The 19,896-nt window shown below is 36.4% G+C and overlaps 1 protein-coding gene across 7 annotated transcripts in view; it reads right to left on the minus strand.

Moving 5' to 3' along the window:
- Window positions 1-19,896, minus strand: part of astn1 (astrotactin 1) — a 342,774-nt gene that overhangs the window by 227,842 nt on the left and 95,036 nt on the right. For 2 of the 7 annotated variants that reach the window (XM_044133569.1, XM_044133575.1), the window contains exons 6-8: window positions 17,424-17,573; window positions 15,577-15,726; window positions 9,970-10,137 (exon numbers count right to left, since the gene is read on the minus strand). In XM_044133569.1, coding sequence (XP_043989504.1) covers window positions 9,970-10,137; window positions 15,577-15,726; window positions 17,424-17,573 — 468 coding nt within the window. The remainder of the gene's footprint in view (window positions 1-9,969; window positions 10,138-15,576; window positions 15,727-17,423; window positions 17,574-19,896) is intronic. The other 5 variants (XM_044133570.1, XM_044133572.1, XM_044133571.1 and 2 more) reach the window with 5 other exon arrangements.

The following is a 19,896-nucleotide window of genomic DNA, read 5'->3' on the forward strand; positions in this document are numbered from 1 at the left end:
GTGAGTATGAAGAGATATATTAAATTCAGGGGAAGATTTGGGAAACTTGACATGCGATTAACGATTACAAGTTGATTTCATTGCATCTTTCTTGACAAAAACAATATCAGCTTTAAATATCATCTGGGTATTTTAATAGGTTTATTGTTCTTACAAATTGATAGAGTCTATTTCTTTAAATCTATACCTGAAAAAAAAAGTGAAAATACTTTATATTTGTCAGTGTCCTCCTCAGCTTCTTCATGGCCAGAGTTTTCATGCGCACATGGACGGCAGAAATTTACCAAACGGAATCATAGAATCAGTTATAAATAAAGGTGACACTTATCCAAATCTTAACCTACTTACTTTTAACCCAGAAAAGGATTTAGAACAAACTTATAAATTAGTTCATTTTTAAAAACTGTGGAGTATTCACTATCTAGACCAGGGGTCTCAAACTCCAGGCCTCGAGGGCCGCAGTCCTGCAGTTTTTAGATGTGCCACAGGTACAAAACACTGGAATGAAATGGCTTAATTACCTCCTCCTTGTGTAGACCAGTTCTCCAGAGCCTTAATTATTCTATTCAGGTGTGGTGCAGCAGAGGCACATCTAAAAGTTGCAGGACTGTGGCCCTCGAGGACTGGAGTTTGAGACCCCCGAACTAGACCAATACTACATCATCATTATTTAGAAACTGTAAAGTACTCACTTTTAACCCAGAAAAGGAATTAGATTAGTCACTCTAGTTTATTTTATCAGAAACTGTAGAGAACTCACTATTTAGGTGCAGAGACCAGAAGCCCAGAGGACACTTTTGGATCAACATTGTTAGACTATTTTTTAGACTCCTGATCTCCCAACCCAGAAATAGGATTAGACCAAAAGATACTTAGTAACGCTGAACAGGAGCACCTAGCTTACATACTTTAGATCAATATTAGATAATTTTTTCTTCTTTTGCCCTTTCCTTGTTGCTGAAAATGTGCTATATAAATAAAATTACCTTTACGCTACTCTGGTAAATGGGCATAAAGAAACAAGTAAAAAAAAAAATTAAAAGTTTGTACAGCACTTTGAAGCAACACACTGTTACAGTTTCATGCAGGAAGAGAATCTCTAAAATATCCAAAAGTTTGATTAAACAAAGCAGTTTTTAAATTAGTCTTAACCGTGTACACATAGTAAGTTAAACAAAGCTATATTGTAATAGTCAAGTGTCATAGGCAAAAAAAGGCGCATTCTAATTTTTAATTTTGTAAAAACGACTTAATAGATTCCAAGCCTGCAGTTAAAACTATGGGCAGCGGTGGCTTTAATTTGAGAGCAGGAAAGATGTTCTAGAGCCGGGTCTTTCAAAGCCATGTAGGTGAGTGGGAGAAGTTTAAAGGGATCCTAAACCCTACAGGGAGCCAGAGTGAAGAATATAAAATGAGAGTAATTTCAGAACACTTTCTAGATTGTGTTAGTGTGGCAGCAGCATAATGAATAGCTTAGAGTTATGAAAGAGATGATTTACAAAGGCTGGTAAGCAAGACATAGAATTTTAAATTGAATGGACCGGCTCAGTTTTGTAAGCACAATCAAAATGTTTATTCAAAGCTGAAATTGTCTGTATAACTCCATTGCATAGGATTGATTTGAAAATACATTTCTGTGTATGGAATGGATTTGTTTGTGTTTTAAAGTGCATTAAGAGGAGATCGAGCAAAAACAAAATAGGTGTGTTTCCCAATGCAACTTGATAATCAGTGTTGCATCTCAGATTACTGCCTCAGACAAAAGGGGGAAAGCTCAGGCTCAGCAAAGGATCAGATGAATAACCAATAATGTTTCTATCTTTAGAGCTTTATTTAAATTTGCAACAACTGTCTCACCTTAACACTTGTCTTCTTCATATCAGTTACCAGGGAATTGAAATCAGCACACAAAGCCATCCAGAAAACCTTTTAGTATTGCAATTCCTTATAGTATACAAAACAATCGTACATATTAACCATGAACTAAAAATTGGAGCCTTTACTTTAAGAGATATGTCAAAGAAACCTTTCCTAACTTTGTTAAAAACTAAGTCCATAATATTTTTGTCAAATGCAACTAACAGAATGTTTCATACTTTCAAAAACTCTGTTACTGGGGGTTATTTTAGAAAACCAAACTGATAAAGATCACTGATCTGTAATAATCTACAGTGCCTAACAAGGATCTTAATTTATTTTACACAAAGTTTCAAATATTATACTACCAAATAGTCATTTTAAAATTGGACAAAAACTGCAGTAGAGCTGGACATAAAATTGAGAATAAAGTTTAGTACCAGTGGCATTTTTAGCAAGACAACAATGAGAATTGTGGTGCTGCGGCTAAAAAAACCAAACCAAAACAAAACAAAAAAAGAAACGTAGCCACACTTTGGGATCAACACTTTTTTTCTCTTATTTTTTCATTCTATGTTCCACCTTATAAAGTGCATGTCATACTTAGGTCAATCAGGCCTGGAAAAATGCACAGATAAAAAATCCCTGAACTCACACACTCGTGTGGGAACCAACAACTGTGCCACAAGTCTGCGCTTCTTCATTAGCCATTGTGTCACTTGGGCACAAAATTATTCAGCTCATCAAGCAGATGTACGCAAATTGATCCATTATGCAGTCACATTAATCTAGTCAGAATAGGATGATGTGGTAACACGTGTCTCCAAAGGCACAAAGTGTCCATGTGTAGTTTTTTTAGAACTGCCACGTGGGCTCCAAAGCAGACAGAGAGAGTAAAGAAATATGGTGTAAAGAGCCTGTGAACATCAGTGCCCAAAGCACCCAGGTTTAGAGTTCTGCAAGAAGGGAAGGAGCATGCACTGAAGCATCAGCTGCCTCTTTTAATGTTGTGCACGAGTAGCAATGATGTGTCACAACCCATCTCAGTTTTCATCTGTATCTCCAGCAGCAAAAGAAGGACTCCATTTAAGCCATCTTTGCAATCTTTTTGAAGCCTCCACATGCTTTTACATATTTCCATGCATGTTTCAAACCAGTGGTTCCCAAAGATTTCCTGGGCCCCCATGGATTACAATAAGATCCACCCCCGAAAAAAAAAAAAAAAAAAAATCAGCTGGCTACACAAATTGTTCAACCAGACATAAACCTATAAATATATTTAATTTTCAAACTCCACTCAAGTTTATTTCACACTTCAGGTTGCAACAAAACAAACTACAAACCATATTTACAGTGAAACACTTTAGTGTAACTGTTTTTTTTGTTTTGTTTTTTTCATTCATTCATATCGCTTCCTGCGCCTCCCCTGCAATGCCACTGCACCTCCTCTAGGGGGCGCGCCCCACACTTTGGGAACCACTTTTTTAAACAATCTACAATTTCAGTTTAAACATTACAAATAGGTCTTCTGAGGTTTTGGGGAACTGTCAAAAAAATGGGCAGAAAATATAGAACCGTGTTCACTGAATTCAAATTTGCTTAAAAAAACAAAACAAAAAAACAACAACAAAAAAACAGTTTTGTGTCTGTTTCAGAAGCAAAACAAACAATGTTTTGTGTGGATATCTAAAGAGGAATTACTGAACTCATTTTAGAATGGAAATAATGTCAACAAATAGGGCAAAAGAGCAGAGTGCTTGGAAAACTGCTTAGCAAGTGTTTGTAATGTAGAGGAGTGTGCTGGGAGCTGGCTGCAGCAAATGGTCTGTCGGTGCTGCGGGTCGTAACTATTAATGAAAGCACTCAAGGTTTCTTCATTAAAGTGCACCCAAATGCTCATTGTGACTTTATGGGTAAGTGATCACTAAGTGATTATTAGAGCTAAATTACAGCAGCCTTCTAATTATTCAGACTAAACTTCATATTTTGTTCATTCTCACAGGAGAATTGCAAAACTGGAGTATTCCCAAACAGACCATGCATCTGATTCATGTGTGATGTGAAGAAGTGAGGGCTGTGTGGGTTTCTATGTGCTGGGAAAAATTCAGGAAAGACTCCAAATGCAATGACATTTCCTCCAGTGTAAGCTGAAAATCTTTTTCTGTACCAATTTTCTGAGTGACACACTACCAAAGCCCTTCCAAGAAATCATATGAAATTGAAATGTATCACAACGTGTCATGCAATAGTAAGATGCAAACAAATAAAGGCATTACATTTTTAGAGAGTAATATGTCCCACATTTTATGATTTTCTAAATCCAAAGTACAGAATCAGGTACAAACGACAGGCCTGTCTGTTATTATTTATAGCGAATACATACCTGAAGCTGTTATAAAAATCCTAATTATTTTTCCAAACATTTTTTTTTCTAATCTAATGAAGAACAATTAGATATGCTCTGGTCTGATCCCATGTACTGCATCAGGTTCCCTATTAATCAAACTAACATAGGGCCTTTTCGGCCTTTCACAATAAAATTCACATTCAACAAGAAACTGTTTGCTTGCTTCTAACTAGTGAGCACACTAGTTCATAAATTGCATGGCTTACAAAGAAAAGCATCAAGTTTATAAAGCAACACAAAAGTGTTGTTTGTGAGTTTTGTCTAGCCTTATCAAGAAGCACGTTAAAATATTTAACAAGGCAAATTATCAAAGAATCTCAAAAAGAAAAAGAGTAAACATGCCAGCAGGAGCCAAGCTCTACAGCAAACTACTTCTTAAAAAAAACATCAATAGTCAGAGCAAGACATAAGTTTATTGGAGACTATACATGTAGAGTTAGAAGTATATTTGGAGAAAGAAAGGGTTGTTTGGAATGAAATACGTGTTACTGTCAAGAAAAAGGACAGAATGTCAATGCTGCCCGGAAGACAATCGCACTAAATATTACTGATGAAAGGTAGTTTAATCATTTATTAAAGTTGAACAGCACTCAATACTAAAAAATTACAAAGAACTTAAACACTATGTATAATCAGGCTTTGAAGCACAAAAAAAGTCCTAATAATTATCAACCCAAAAGCTTAAATAATATTCTTTTAGATATTAAGACAATGTTTTCTGTGCTGTATAGATTTTGTTGTTTAACTCAAAGCGAGAATTGTTTTTATAAGTGAGAGAAAAAAAGTTTTTTTTGTTGTTTTTTTGCAACGACCGAATTTTACTCTCCACACCTCCACAGGAATAGAAAATGTGCAATTTTCAACACCTCACTTTGAAACTGTTGCTTATCAAACTAACAAAAATAGGGATGAAAAAAAAAGTCTAAACTGACATAAATAACTAACAAAGTAGGTCTTGCTGAAGTACCTGAACAGTACCAGAATGTAAATTGTGAACTATTCTGCCACAGTAGCTACTACAAAGAATCGATAATTTAAGAATTCGAAGAAAGATTTTTTTAAGGCAGACATATTTTGACTTTGTATTAAAATCTTTTCTTATTCTGCTTTACAGGCTTTGCTTTTTGCTCCCTCTGAACTGGGAAAATAAATACATAAAGAATGGTGAGGAGCTTGTGAAACAACAAATGTTCAAGTTTTCTGTTTTAACAAATACATATGTGCACTTGCTACACATGGCTCTTATTAAATACTGTATGTGAAATGTGACATGGTGGAGAATGGTAGGAATTTGGCTCGGCTTTGTCAAGGACTAGAGTGGAAACTAGTTTACTTGCTTTACAATGTTTTCTATGTGTGTCTACGTTCGTGTTTGCTGCCCACACACTGGACCCTTGTTAAGACTATAACCGTATTGCCCTTGACTGCTTGTCACTTTACTTTTCACTTTCAGTGTTGTTTTTGTTTCCCACAAAATATCTTCTGATGTCCCATCAATCACAGCTTATTGACATGCTGCTGCTTCTCCTCATAGTTCGCATGCTATTCATCATATTTCAGGCATGCCATCAAGTCTACTTATACCACTCAATCTCATTTATCAGTCATCTAACTGTAGTTTTCTGAAACTTTCACACTGGAAAGAAAAAACTTTTTTTTTTTTTTTTATTAAATTGTTACTTTTGTAAAAATTTATATTTTAACTGAGCAGAATCTAGCAGCAAATATAACTCAAATATCAACCAATTAAAATAAGGGTGAAGAAAGACAGCCAAAAAAACAAAAAACAAAAATGTGATAAAAAATAGTTACAGTTAAAACATAAAGAAAAAAAAAAACTTAACTACTCTTATATTGTTTTAATGTCTCCAGAAAAGATTCACCGTGAAAATGGTAATGTTTGTTTCCATATTGGTAACTTGCTGTTCAAGATAATTCAGTTTTCAGCATATACTACATTTTATTTTGGTGGCAAAGTCGACTCCACATTCGCCTGTACGAACTTATAACAGTGGTAGTAATTCACTGACCAGTGGTCAGAGCCTTCAAGATGGGGAAACGATTTTTCACTTGATCTGCTTTCTTTCCATTGATAAGTAAAACAGATAAAACGGCATATGTAATTATTTATCTGTGGAGCAAGCATTATTGTCTCCGTTAATGCTTGCTACCAAACAAAACCAGTATTTATGTGATGAATGAGTATAAAATAAAGATAAAATAAACAAAAGGAGACATTTAGCTGTAGTTTCACAGTGTAGTTTTCTGAAACTGTCACACAACATTTCCTATCCAAGAAGACAATAGGGATACGGATAGCCATACAATAAGTAGTAGCTTGTTCATTACAATGGTGCTGAAGAGCAGCACTCTTGCGAAATGTTAAGCCCACATAAAACTGTTGCTAGGATTTTTCTTCTATATTCTGCAACTGTTAAGAGTTGTTGTAAACCTTTTACAGTATACAGATGTATAAAAGCATTAAGAGTTCATGAACCTGCCGTGGCATTTTATCTCCTTTTTTTTCCTCCATCATTTTCAACTTTGCCCACAGAGAACATTGCAAAGGTATCTAAACGAATCCATAAGAGCAAAATTCCCATCACTGCATAATCTGTGATATGGACACTGAACTCAGTGGATCTTGTTTTCTGAAAGTCCAGGCTCCAATTGACTCGATGGACGATGTTTTCAAGCACTAAATTTAGGTGAAATATGCATTTTAAAACCTGTATGTGAACTGAATTAACTACTTCTTATTAATTAAATATAACACACAATGCCAAAGACAAAGCATACATTTGCAAACCTACGACTAATTTTGTGTCTGACTTTTGGAAAATTAGACACAATGCTACATTGCATAAGAGCATATTGTAGTACAGCTGAATGGAAAAAACTGACCTTGATGAGTACTTAAAGGTATTCTAAGATTTTCTTTTTACCTGTTGGCAGTCTGTTGTGAAATAAGAGCATCCTTGGTTAAATGAACATGGGGTAGATTTCACCTTGAGAATCCATTAGCTACTTCATTATGCTTACAGTAACACTTCTTAAAACTTTGTGTGCAGAGAGACTCTGAAAGCGGATCGCCCAAGCCTTCAGAATTTCCATGGACCATGGACCGGAGGTGCGCTACAGAGGATCGAACGGGTGGTCCAAAAGTATCTCGCATTTTTAAGACTGGGTGCCGGCTTGCCGGTTCTAATAATAGATCACGATCATCCCAGGGGCCGTAGAAAATCTTCTCGCGGGCCGGATGTGACTCTGACATATGTGCTTTAGATGTTTCCTTGGTCCATCACACCTGACTCAAATGATTGAATTCTCTCAGTATGGAAATTATCCATACTTCTACTAGTTGGCCTAATTATTTGACTTAGGTGTGTTGATGTAGAGACACATCTAAAGCTTGCAGGACACCAAACCTGAAGGAGGAGCTCAAGACTTCTGGCCTAGATTTGAAAGCTTACTGTATCAAATTTAACTGTTACTCCAATAAAGCTGCTTTTCCACGTGTTTTTGCAGAAGTATTACAAAAGCACTGGTCTGATTTAGCATAAACTACATGTACATTTTTGATGAAATGATAATCCCTGCAGACATGTTCACTCCTTGCAATAAAACCAAGAAACAAAATGCTGTATTCCGAAACAAACATTTGCAAACCAAAGCACAGAGTTCACAAACGGTCTCGTGGGGGACAGAGAGGCAGATTAAATGTCTGACAGCTTAGTGTGCGAGTTTAATTCTCGAAATTTGCTCCATGCTTGGAGAGAAAAAGTTTTTTCTTTTGTTTTTTTTCCAACAGGCTACCACAGCTCAGCTACTGAAGGAAACAACATAGTTATTGCACTTTTTCAATTATGTCAAGTTATGATGAACTAGTCTGTTAACAAGCTGATACTGCTTGAAAAACTAATTTTAATTTCAGTGTTTTGCAATTAGTCATTCCTCCATATAAGTGAATCCATGTACACTCAATTATGTAGATATGAAAAGGGTGCTCCAATGAAACAAGTATGGGAACCACTGGCCTCTGACAAAATTTAAAAGTCTATGTCATATTGTACTCTATACATGATACCACAGACAAAGGTGTTGAAAAAGCACAACCCTTACATATCAAATCAATAATTGTTATGCTATCCAAAAAACATTTTTATACAACAAATTAAAGACATGAAAGAAGCTGTTTTGCACAAAAGGTTTTTTTTTCCAAAAGCAGCCTTACAAAATGTGGTTAAACAATTTTTATCTGTACTTCCCATTATCCTCTTTAAGTCATATGTTTTTTTTATGATTACAATAGCATACAAAAATAAAAAAGAAACAAAAACATTCTCCCTGGAATTATTTGTTTAGCACATGCGTAAATTAGCTGTTGTTATGGACGGTGCTTCTGGAACAGATTGGGCAGTGACAGTGCTCACCCCTGTCCTTGTGTCTTTGGTTGCAGCTTAATTAAGTTTATGTAAATTAACCTCACCAGCAGCCAATCACAGACAGATTGCTCTCATCCAGTCAGAGTACTCCTTGCAAATAATATGTTTTCTTGGACGAAAAACAATCAAGAAAAAACCTAAGAGGAAAAAAAACACTTGCAAGAGAACTGTTTTTCTTACATAAGACAAACACTTGTAGCCTAAGAATATTTAGTTCAGTATGTAAATATGCTTACTTACATTGTGCATTTAGGTGGCGTCGCGGCCTAAATACAAAAAACCAAAATTTCCAATAAAGGCCATGGGTGGTAACAGGTGGTTTTTGGATTTGTGCGCACTTCCGAGTTGATTTATTTATTGTAAAAGTAGAAACAAAATAATTACTAAAAATGTCTTGCAACTTAGTCGAAACGAAAAATTATCTCAATTCAATGTTTGAAGGTACAAAAATGTGGTCTAAAGGTATAAAAAGGTGGTCAAAAAAATCATTTTACCAAACCTCCCGTGCACACCAGACATTTACCAAACAATCCTCCACCAAGCACTCAGTGTGTTCTTAATTACTCAAATTAATGGGAGGATCTAACAATTCACAACGTAAACTAAACAATTCCAAATCTAAAAAGTAATCACAAATTTTGGTTCTAAATTAACTGAAATATATTCTAACTACCCAAAGGACAAAACTAAATCGGTAGAAATTATAAACTACAAATATTTAGCATAAATGGCCACAACAGGTGCCCTTTCTTAATTTCATAACCTGCTATGAGACATTTGAAAAGTGCTTTTGGCTCATTCTCAGGATTTTATTTCTTCCATCTCCTGAGAGGTGACGCAAACGTATCTTTGGTTTCTAACAAAAGAAGAGCTGTACTAAAGCCAGAACAAATATAATTATTATTTTTTTTACCTTATATCTTAGGAGACAGACCTGGATGAAAATACACAGACATTCTTGCATCTTGCATGATTTTGGTAGAGTGCTGAACGTGCATCGAACATTATTGAGTGAGCAAGAATGTGATTAAACTTCTACACAACAACTTATTATTTGTGCACATAGATACATGTGCTCTCGTGAATCTCACTGCATGTTCAGGTTGGTCTCATATATAACGACGTACCCACTGTGTTCACAAAATGTGGTTGTGATGGTACTCACAAAGGGCCTCGAGCCAATAAGAAATTCTCAAGGTTTCCATGGTAACGCTTCCGGTGCAGAACAAAGCTAGCGCTGATGTCGCGCTCTGGACTAACCTGTCTCTGGGTCACACTGGTGTTCACAAGGATCCAGTAGGCGTCGGCCACACAGCTCGTTGACCCAAGGTCCACTGGCATTCTGCTGGTAGTATAACAAGATCTGGGCTGGGTTCAGCCAATCCGATGCATCCAGCTGGCTCCCCTGGAGCAGAATGAACCTCGAACCTGAAGAGAATGGAGTGAATACAAGTATGAAACACAAGGGCACGGTGAAGGAAAACAAGTTAGAAGACTAGAGAAAAGTGAGGACATCATGACAGAATGAAATGATGCAACAAATAAACCCATCAAAACAGGATGAAGATGAGATTGTTGATTTCTTCTTTATGCCTCTTGGAAAAGCAGCCAATAGAAATAAGATGATCAAAAAAAAAAAAATATTTATATTGTCAGGCTGCCCAACCTAATCTTACGTTCAAATACATTTTTGACATTGATTGGCTGTTGCATCAATTGTGTCAACCAGCAAAGACCTACAACAAAATCTAAAACCATAATTAAGGAGAAATCCCAGCTCTCCAAGCGTTGCAGGTTCTCTTCAAGCTGCGGTTACATCCACTGGCACATTGTAGTGGGAGACTGATGTTGGTTACATTTACATTATGGCCATCATTGTCGTTTTATGAGATCACAAACCACATGCATTTTATTTGCCATTGTGATAATGTCATTAACCATACCCAGACAGACATTAGATTGCAAGTGTATTTTTCATAGGAGCCTTAATTCCACAATGTTTTTTATGCACCTATAGTTTCGTTTTAAACGCATGTTGTATTGAATAACTGTGCCATTACCAAATAGCTTAGAGCACTTTCCTTCACAAAGCCTCATTTTCCTGATATAGTAGTCATTAACTGCTCATTTATAACTTGACCGTCAGTCTGATTAGATCTCCTTTGAAATGAAGCAATGAATCAGCCCCCTGTTTTTGCTAATAAATGCAGATGAATTACTGTAGCCGCATATTTAGTGTCAGTATAATTGGCCAACAAAAGCTGTAAAATCAGTAGAAATTATGCCACCCTATCCTGGACATTTTTTTCAAGGAAATTTGTAACTGCTGAGCACAGATGAACAGTTAAGTACAAAACTTACAGATTCTTAAAACCACATAATCAGGGCTCAACTGTGGATATTTCTGCTTATAATAAAAACCCAATATAAATATAAGATTAGAATAATCACCACAAACTGCAAAACAGATTTACAAATTTAATAACATACTAGGTGTATCGAAAAAGCAAAAACGAAACAGGTAAAAGAACCTGCAAATAAGTGCAAATTCTGAACCACAATTATTGTAACTTGAATTACATGAAGAGTTTAATAAACGAACAAGGCTCAGTGACTAACACTACTAAGCAGATGACAAATGTTATAATTAACACATTCAATTTTTATGTTCGTAAATACATTTAATCAGTCAGTCAATCAATCAATCAGTCTTCTTTATTATCCCCAAGGAAAAATTGTTGTGCAGCAGAGTAGGAAAAAGAAACAACCATTCTGACATAATGTATGTATGCATAGCAAGAGACAGAAAGATATTAAGTTATTTGAAATTATTATTGGAAGCTAATTTATCGTCTTCATTTCCAATGGAGTCGGAGGTAGAGGAAGTGAATTTTTAACCCTATTACTGCAGCTCACATATGATCTACTGAGGAAATTGACAAAGATGCTGCAAACAAAAAGCAGAAAAAAAACACTTAAAAAAATCACTGAAAATCTTTCAAAAAAACCAGATTGTTCCCTACTGTGATTACATTTCAAATGCTGTATTATATTGTATGATCATTTCCTTTACACGTTTCATAAACTTGAAATAACATAGGAAATTAAAGAAATTTAAAACAAATGGCGTACAAAAAACTTGTTTCATTTTGTTACTTTTCAACATGCTCCAGGTATGGAACATGCTGGATTTAAAAATGTTGGCAATCCTTTCAAAAAGTCAGCATTAAAGAAAGAGCCTAGATTGTCTGGGGAATACACATAGATGCTGCTTTTACAGTATCATCTCAGCATACAATGTGGAGTTATATTTGTCAACCATTTCTCATTCACCACTAAAACTCGTGAAGAAGCAATCTTTTGTCGCCCTAATAGGGTGTAAATATTGTAATCTTATTGCTACACACAAATAATAATGTTAATTTACTAGTCACTTCTATGGCCTATTGTAATACCTTGTTATCCCAGTACTTTAAATAACTCTTGAGACAGCCTAAGGCTGATCCACTTAGTTATGCTGCTATTGCTCGAGGCTTACGGGGGCTCTATACTGATGTGAGCACCTCTCCTCCTCCTCTTCCATATTTTTAACACCCTGAAGACAAACGTACTGTAAAACAATGCCAACATATTGGTAGCAGAAAGCGCATTGTTTTAATGCTAATTTGGTTTTGTTTCAAATAAGTTTGAAAGCCATCTTAGAAAGAAAATAAAAAAAAAAAAAGAAAAAGAAAACCCGAAAAAACTAACAGGTAATTAATCAGTCTGATTAGAAACCAAGTTTATGAGTCAGAAACTGACTGTGCTACTGTGTCAGTCATATAAAGTCATAGATTAACTGATTTTCCACCCCCCAAAAATTTAAAATATAGTCAAAGAATGTTTCTCAAGCATTTCATAAATTATCTTAACTTGTGTACAAGCAGATTATTTAAGGCTTAAATAATCTGCTTAGCATAAAATACTAAGAGAACACCTGAGCTCAATAGACAAGTAACAATATGTTTCAGTAGGCACAAAGCTAACTAAATAACAAAATGTTGCTGTTTTCTGTCAGCCTTTTGTCTGCCATGGAGCATAAGGGACTGTTGAAAAGCACAACAAGGCAGGAGTATTTATAATCTAGAAATTACACAGAAACACTGTAAGACAGCTGCCATGAACACACAAGGTGTAATATCATTTCTGACAATGAATACTAATGAGAGTTCAAAGCAAAAAGCTTAATTAAATTATATTGTTACTGAGAAATTTAGTTGTTTTTGTTTTTTTTTCTGAACAAATTACCTTAATAAAGCCAAGGAACCAACAGGAGCACCTTTCTTGGGGCTGAATTTCCAATGTTCATTTTTGAGATCCTGCCTGGTGCTGGTAGCATAAAACTATCAAACTTTTTTATCCACTGAGCATCTATTCATTTCTGTTCCTAGTAGCTATTTCAGGTGGGCAGGCAGGGACCATATTGTTGAACAAGCTCATATCTCTTCATGTGCTTCGTCACTGCTGTAGAATACGTTTTCATCTGGGTGAAGCCTTTTGATGCAACAATGACTTTTTAAAAAAGTTTGATGTAAATAAAGTGGCTTGAGATTTTTAAAACTACTATAATATTCTGGTGGTTAAGTCTAGCATTGATAGGTTTCCTTTCCATCTGTAAAACTCTTTGTCGAGTCCCCGCCATTTTGTGTTTATTTTCTGTCTAGTCTGTGTTTTTCAACTCAAGACTTGAATTTTCTCATTTTGTGGTTGGCAAAACCATTCACTCTGTCTATTGTATCTCCTCAGTCCAAAAGGTTGAGGTACTTAATAAAGGTTTCTATATCTGAACTTGCCTTACCCAAGAAAGGATCCCCTAGTACTTTTTAAAAATGTATTAAGAAGTACATGTTGTTGTTCTGTGAACTCAAAAAAAAAAAAAAGTCTGGCAGGATACATTTCTCTGAAATGAAATATGAAGAGAGAAGAGTGACTCTACATTTCTGTGGTTTTCTTCAGTGGATTTGAAGGCAGAAACTTGCGCAGCTGTTGGCATTAATAGCTTCTTTCCCCAGTGGTTGAATCCAAATTTTCGTCTGATTCACCGTGACATGAAATCAGGTCTGATGAGATTGTGGAGACATTTATAGAAACATACTAAATCAATCCCAGTTTTGTAATTCAATGCGCACAATCGCTATCTTTCATCTCTCTTTTCAAAGTTCGCTCCTTGGATGCCTCCAAGAATTTTAATAACACCCCCTGGCAAGCAAGTGTATACCACAAGGAAAGCTGCAGTACACCGAATCAAATCAAACCTGCAGATGATAGATTAGCAAGCGTAGTCAGTCTATAATATATCCTGACCAGCAACTCACTCCTGTGACAGCTAAAAAATGCCAATAGGCTTACAGGAACCAGAATATGGAAACTTTTTCATTTTCTGAAGGTCTTACTTTACATCTAGATTACTTTTCAAAAGTACTCACACCTCTTTTCTTTTTAATATCGTCAGGTTTTTTAGTCTATTCCACTAAAACTAGTTCATACACCTAAATACAATTATATGAAAATGATTGCCTTTTAAAATCAACATATTAGTATTAGAACGTGTCTAAATTTAATCACTAGAGAGTGATTAAAGAAGAAAAAGGTTTCGAGAAGCTTAAATAAGAAATTGGTGAAAAAAAAAAAAAACATATAAGCTTTGAAATTCTCAAAAGCCAATTCAATCCATTATCTGCAGATACACAAAGACAGGACAGTTCACCCAAACCGAGCTGCTTCACATGAAATTATTTATCAGAGAAGATGTCAAGGTGTCCGGCATATCGCTGCAGTAGCTGCAGAGATTCACAGCGTAGGCAGAGGAATCTGTGGTCAGAACAAGTATTCGTCACGCACTCCACAAATCCAGAATTTCAAGCTAAGTGGTATAAAGTAAGCCGGTGGTGAATAAAGTTCACAATAAGTGCAATAAGATGTTTAGGGTATATGGCAAGAATGTGCAAGAAAGTGTGCTGGTCATATGAGACTAAAATATAATGGTCACAAAAGGCAATGTGTGCTGATGTACATCACATCACCCTCAACATGCCTACGGCACTGAGAAACATGCTGGTGGCAGTATAGTGCATTGGGGATCCTTCTCTTTGACAGGGACAGGAAGTGTTCATGGTAAGATTGATGGAGCTAAATCCAAGCAGAAAACCTGTTGGAGCCTGCAAGACTTGAGACTTGTTGGTGGAGGCTCATTTTACAGCAAGACATCCACCTAAACATGCAGCTGCAGTGGTTGAGATCATAGTATATTTGTTTTATGGTGCAGATCTGGTCAAAGAATAGACCTAAATCCCTCTGAAAATCTGTTGTGGGGCTTTAAAATTTATGTTCAAAGGTGTTCTCCTTTCAAGCCCACTGAGTATTAGCTATCAATCAAATAAGAAATTGTATAAATTTCAATTTTTTCGAAGGAATAAAATGGCAGAAATTGTGGTTATGATGCATAAAAAGGTGAAGAGGTTTTTGGAGTCTTTTTCAAGGGACGATCAAAAAGCAAAAGCCAGAACAGTGATGAGGAGATCTCTGTGGATGGTCAATGCCCTCTTGCCTAAATGCACTGTTTTGCTTTGCGAGTACATCAGTCATGCGGCGCAGCATAGGGAACCACAAGAAAAAGTGGTCGACCTGGCATTTACCTTTGTCTTTGAGAGCAAAGCAAATCAGCAGCTCCCCAACAAAGCGCTGGCACTTGGTTTGAGAGATATAGAGAGCTGAGCTCCCTGGAGAGCGGCAGAAAAATACCAGCTCAGCCCCCCAGGGCTTTAAGCTTCCTTGGGAGTTTGTTAAGAAAGGCTGCATCGACAATCTTAGACTGGTGTAAAGCCTTACCGTCAGCTATGAGGTGCTCCGGCACATGTAAGATTACTCGGACTGAGAGGCTGCAGGCGAGGTGAGAGGAGTAAACCAGGCCGATCACGCAGCTGATGACACTGATCAGAGTCAGGGTGGTCTTATTGATAGGACTCCGTGGGGAACCTGCTGTTGGGAACAAATGGAATGGAAAAAGAGGACGGAGATGGGATCAATAAACGAAACGTATATGAGAAGCAGTCACTTGTGTTTTTCTGGCAACTTTTTGGTGACATAAACATAAGGGCAAACAGTCACACACAAATACACGCGCTACTCACGAGTTACTTTACAAATCGGTCTCTACCCACCCCACAAAAATGAGCTTAGCTCCCATAAAAGGGACCTTTGGATCAAAAAAAGCATCACGTCTTTGGGAGCTTTAGACTGGGCATGGCTCAGTGGTATAGACCTAAGGTTTACCTTTGAAGGGTTTTTAACATCCATGCTGGGATGTGTGAGGAAAATAGAGACACACACCAAAATAATATAAAAAAAAAAAAAAACTGCTTAGAGGTTGCTGTGCAACCGACCCTCTTTCCTGTGCTCCCCTTTTTTGTCAGAGTAAAATGCTTCCCTTATCTCCTTTACTCCAGAGTGCAACACAGAAAAGTGGTAAACGTGACCAAATACCCACAGGAGGTATGCATTCATCCACACGCACACCTACACACATACACACAACAAAAACCACATAATGACCTTGAATATCGGTACTCAAACTTTGTCCAAAGCAGTTACTTTTACACTAACGCCAAAAATTCAAGATTAAATTGTCACTTTTAAATTACTTTGGCAGAGCTTGTTCTTTCAGATGTGACCCGAGGCTAGACTTTAAACAAAGGCCAAATGGAATGCTGACCTTTTTTTATTTTGCTCCAAACCAGTTGATATAATCAAGTAACTTATCCAGAAATGGGATGCAGGGATCGTCTCACTTTGCTGCGTTTTTTTGGTTCTTTTATCTTCAGGCATTCTGCCCAAAAATTATTCTTCAGTTTTTAAAATGTTAAAAAAATAAATCAATAAATAAAATCAGTCTCCATATAAATGTAGCTATTTTCGGAAAATGTTTTATATCGTATATGCGAGCAGGAAATGACAAGAAATAATTTCATCATGCCTCACAAATCAGTCTTTCCTCTGGATGTAAACAACACAGTTGGGGCATCATTGCTTCCACCTTGTTCTAATTAAAGATGTTGGCTACACTTCCGGAGACTTCACTGTGTATGTGACACCTGTGCACATGACGGGAGGATAATTGGCTTGGAGGTTCTGTAAAGGCTTGTAACGCCTTTTGACAGCAGCTATTATTTTGAGGGGATTGTTTTGTTTTGTTTTTTTCTTCCTCCATCTCCCTTCCACAACCTATTACTGTACATCAAAGCTGCAAGGACAAGGCATGCTGACAGATAAAGCGTGCTCCACCACTTCAACATTGACAGCGTTTGCACAGGGTCCTCCTTAGAAATAATATCTGTCCGTAATATTATTTCAACATAGAGTGCTCTTCATATTGCAAAAATATGCAAATATTGCATTCCGCCCCCCTCCCCCAATGGGAACCTCTGATCTCATGATCTTGTTTGATTTCCATCAACAAGATTGAATGCAGATGCAGTGAGATCAATTTTACATGCTCACAAGCACTCCACACATTAACGTGTATGTATACACAATCCCGGTACGAGTCGAATTTATGTGTAAACACCAATTTAGAACCATCCACTGGCTACATGTACAGAGTTTACTTGTCATGCGTCGTGGCGGTGGCAATACCATTAGTGGGATAAATTGTCTGTAGGTGTATGAGTCCTCCTTACCCCCAGAGCCCCACGCGCTGTTGGCGTTACCATTTCTCATACCTCGACTCCGGCGCCGACTGCGGTTTGGGTCAGTGTAAAAGGCCAGCTGAGGCTCGCTGTCTGCCTCCGTTCCAGAGTCCCCGTCTGGGTTCAAGAAAGTTGAACCCGCTGTTGGATTCAAACAAAAATACACCTCCAATGAAAAGGAAAAAAAAAAAAAGACGACTGGTGGGGGCTCGGTCCGCAAGATACCCTTTCAGTGACTGAAATGTAAGGGATGGCAGTCAAAAGTAAAAAATGTATTTTTGTGTTGGAATAATGTGCAGCTCTGTGAGTTGTTAAAAGAAAGAAAAGTGATTGAGTGGAGCTTCATATTGTGTCATTTAAACTGAGCCAAAAATAATCTCAGTATAATGGCATTTACGGTTATCGCATGAAAAGTTAGATAAGGGATCATAATTAAAAGCAGATGGTTCTCGCACTGTAGTGGTAATTTTGGTATCTGATCAATCATTTTTTCATAAAGCTGTGATTTTTACTAAAGACAAAGCCAATATAACCAAACAATGTGTTTTTTATGGACATTATGATCCTACTGATATACGAGGAAAGGCTTGAAAGAGAAGTTTAAACACCTGTAGAAACTGGGGTGTACAGAGACATTCACACACACTGATTAAAAAAAAATATATATATAGATAACTTTCTTTCTCAGCGTCTCACTTTAGAGTAAATCGTTCCTTTATGTCACCAAAATTACTACAATTATTTCCACTTTTCACAAGCAGAATATAGAGAATATATGAGGACACCAGGACATGCTCTTATTTTACAAAATAAGTTGGAATACTATTGGAATTTTTTTATTGATACATTCATAAATCCCAATCTAAAAGGTAGTACCTTTCAGATTCCTTCAAAGCCAGTGTAAAATAGGTCCTATATTATGTTCAAAACAAGTTTGTACAACTGATGTGTTAATAACCAATCCTCAAGTTCTGAGAAAACCATGGACTTACTAAATATTTTAACAAGAACACCTTACAGCTCCCTCCCCCTTGCCCATTGCTGCGCTACAGCTCTCCATCCACAACGAAGCCTGCTGAAAACTCAATCACTTGTTAGTTTTCCTGTAATGTTAGATTGCTTCTCAGCCATTAGCACACTTGTCATCTTCAGCTGGAATGACTGTGCACTGTGCAGGGGGAAGCGCATACACCATCATGAATGACAATGCTAAGTCATTCCTCCTGGCAGATCAGTGCATTTCTGCAAATCACAGCCAGACCAACTTGATTTGTTTCCACAGATGAGCTGTTCCATATTCTACCATTCTGACAGTGACAGTTTCATTAAATATGTGAAATATATTTTTTAAATAAAAGTTACCTACTGCAGTTTTAATTGAAAAACTTGAATAAAACAGAATTACAAGTAATATGAGTAACTCTGAGGTCTACGTTCTGATGTGAATAAGACAAGTACTTGTCATGCTCTACACAATCTAAAACTTAAATCTCAAAGATACTTTGTTGATTTTGTTTCCAATTCTACCATTTACCACAGCACTTTAAAACTGTGCATGTTAAGATCTAAAACTCAGCTACATCTGAAAAAGCATTTGTGACAACAATATTTGACAGAATTAAGATTGTTAAACTGAAGCTTAAAATCTTGCCAGCTAATGTAAATGTTCAGTGATTTTATTTGGACTTAAAGTAGACAGAAGAAAAAAGGCTTTAGTCCAGAAAGTTGGGGCTGAAAAGTGCATGAGGTGAAAATGAGATCTGGGGAACCTGTCTATTTTTTGAGTTAGATTGTGTTGAGTAAAAGCAGACAAAGTACTAGATTAAAAATTTGCAACATTATACTTCAATTTTTTTTTTTAATTGTATGCCATATGATTAATGATGGTCATAATTTCCATCGCTCAATTTCAGGGAAAAGAATTCCTGTATATGGAAAATTAAATACTTATGCTGTTGTAAAATGAAAATGAATTAATATATTTGTCAAAGTTTACTACTGTAATTATGTTGGATTTTAAAAAAAAAGAAAGCTAAATAAGCAACAATTTGTGGCTCTAGTACTGTCCATTCCTCATCCACCAATCTTTATCATGTTGCACTTAAGACTTAAAAGCTTAGATTTGGATATTTAGCTTTCAAGCAATTGAGCTAAATATATTAATCAGCAATGAATGGTGAAAAGCTATGTGTCACTTAACACTGCATGATGCTTAACATGAAGATGTTTATGTATATATTGAACTAGGCAGCTTTATAGTTAGAGTATACGCTGCACTAATAATGTTAACAATGCGTTACTTTGAGTGTGTTTTAATTGAAGCATTAGCTATATTTAAAGGGCATGTATCCAAAGTTGTTTACAAGTGCTTTTGGTTTGCACAACGTTAAGAAGGAAATCCAATAAAGCTTCATACATATTAGTGCTTTGGTGGGATTTAAGTGATTTACAAATAAAAATAATT

The sequence above is a fragment of the Gambusia affinis genome, linkage group LG12 (genome assembly GCF_019740435.1).
Source record: "Gambusia affinis linkage group LG12, SWU_Gaff_1.0, whole genome shotgun sequence".
Lineage (NCBI taxonomy): Eukaryota > Metazoa > Chordata > Actinopteri > Cyprinodontiformes > Poeciliidae > Gambusia > Gambusia affinis.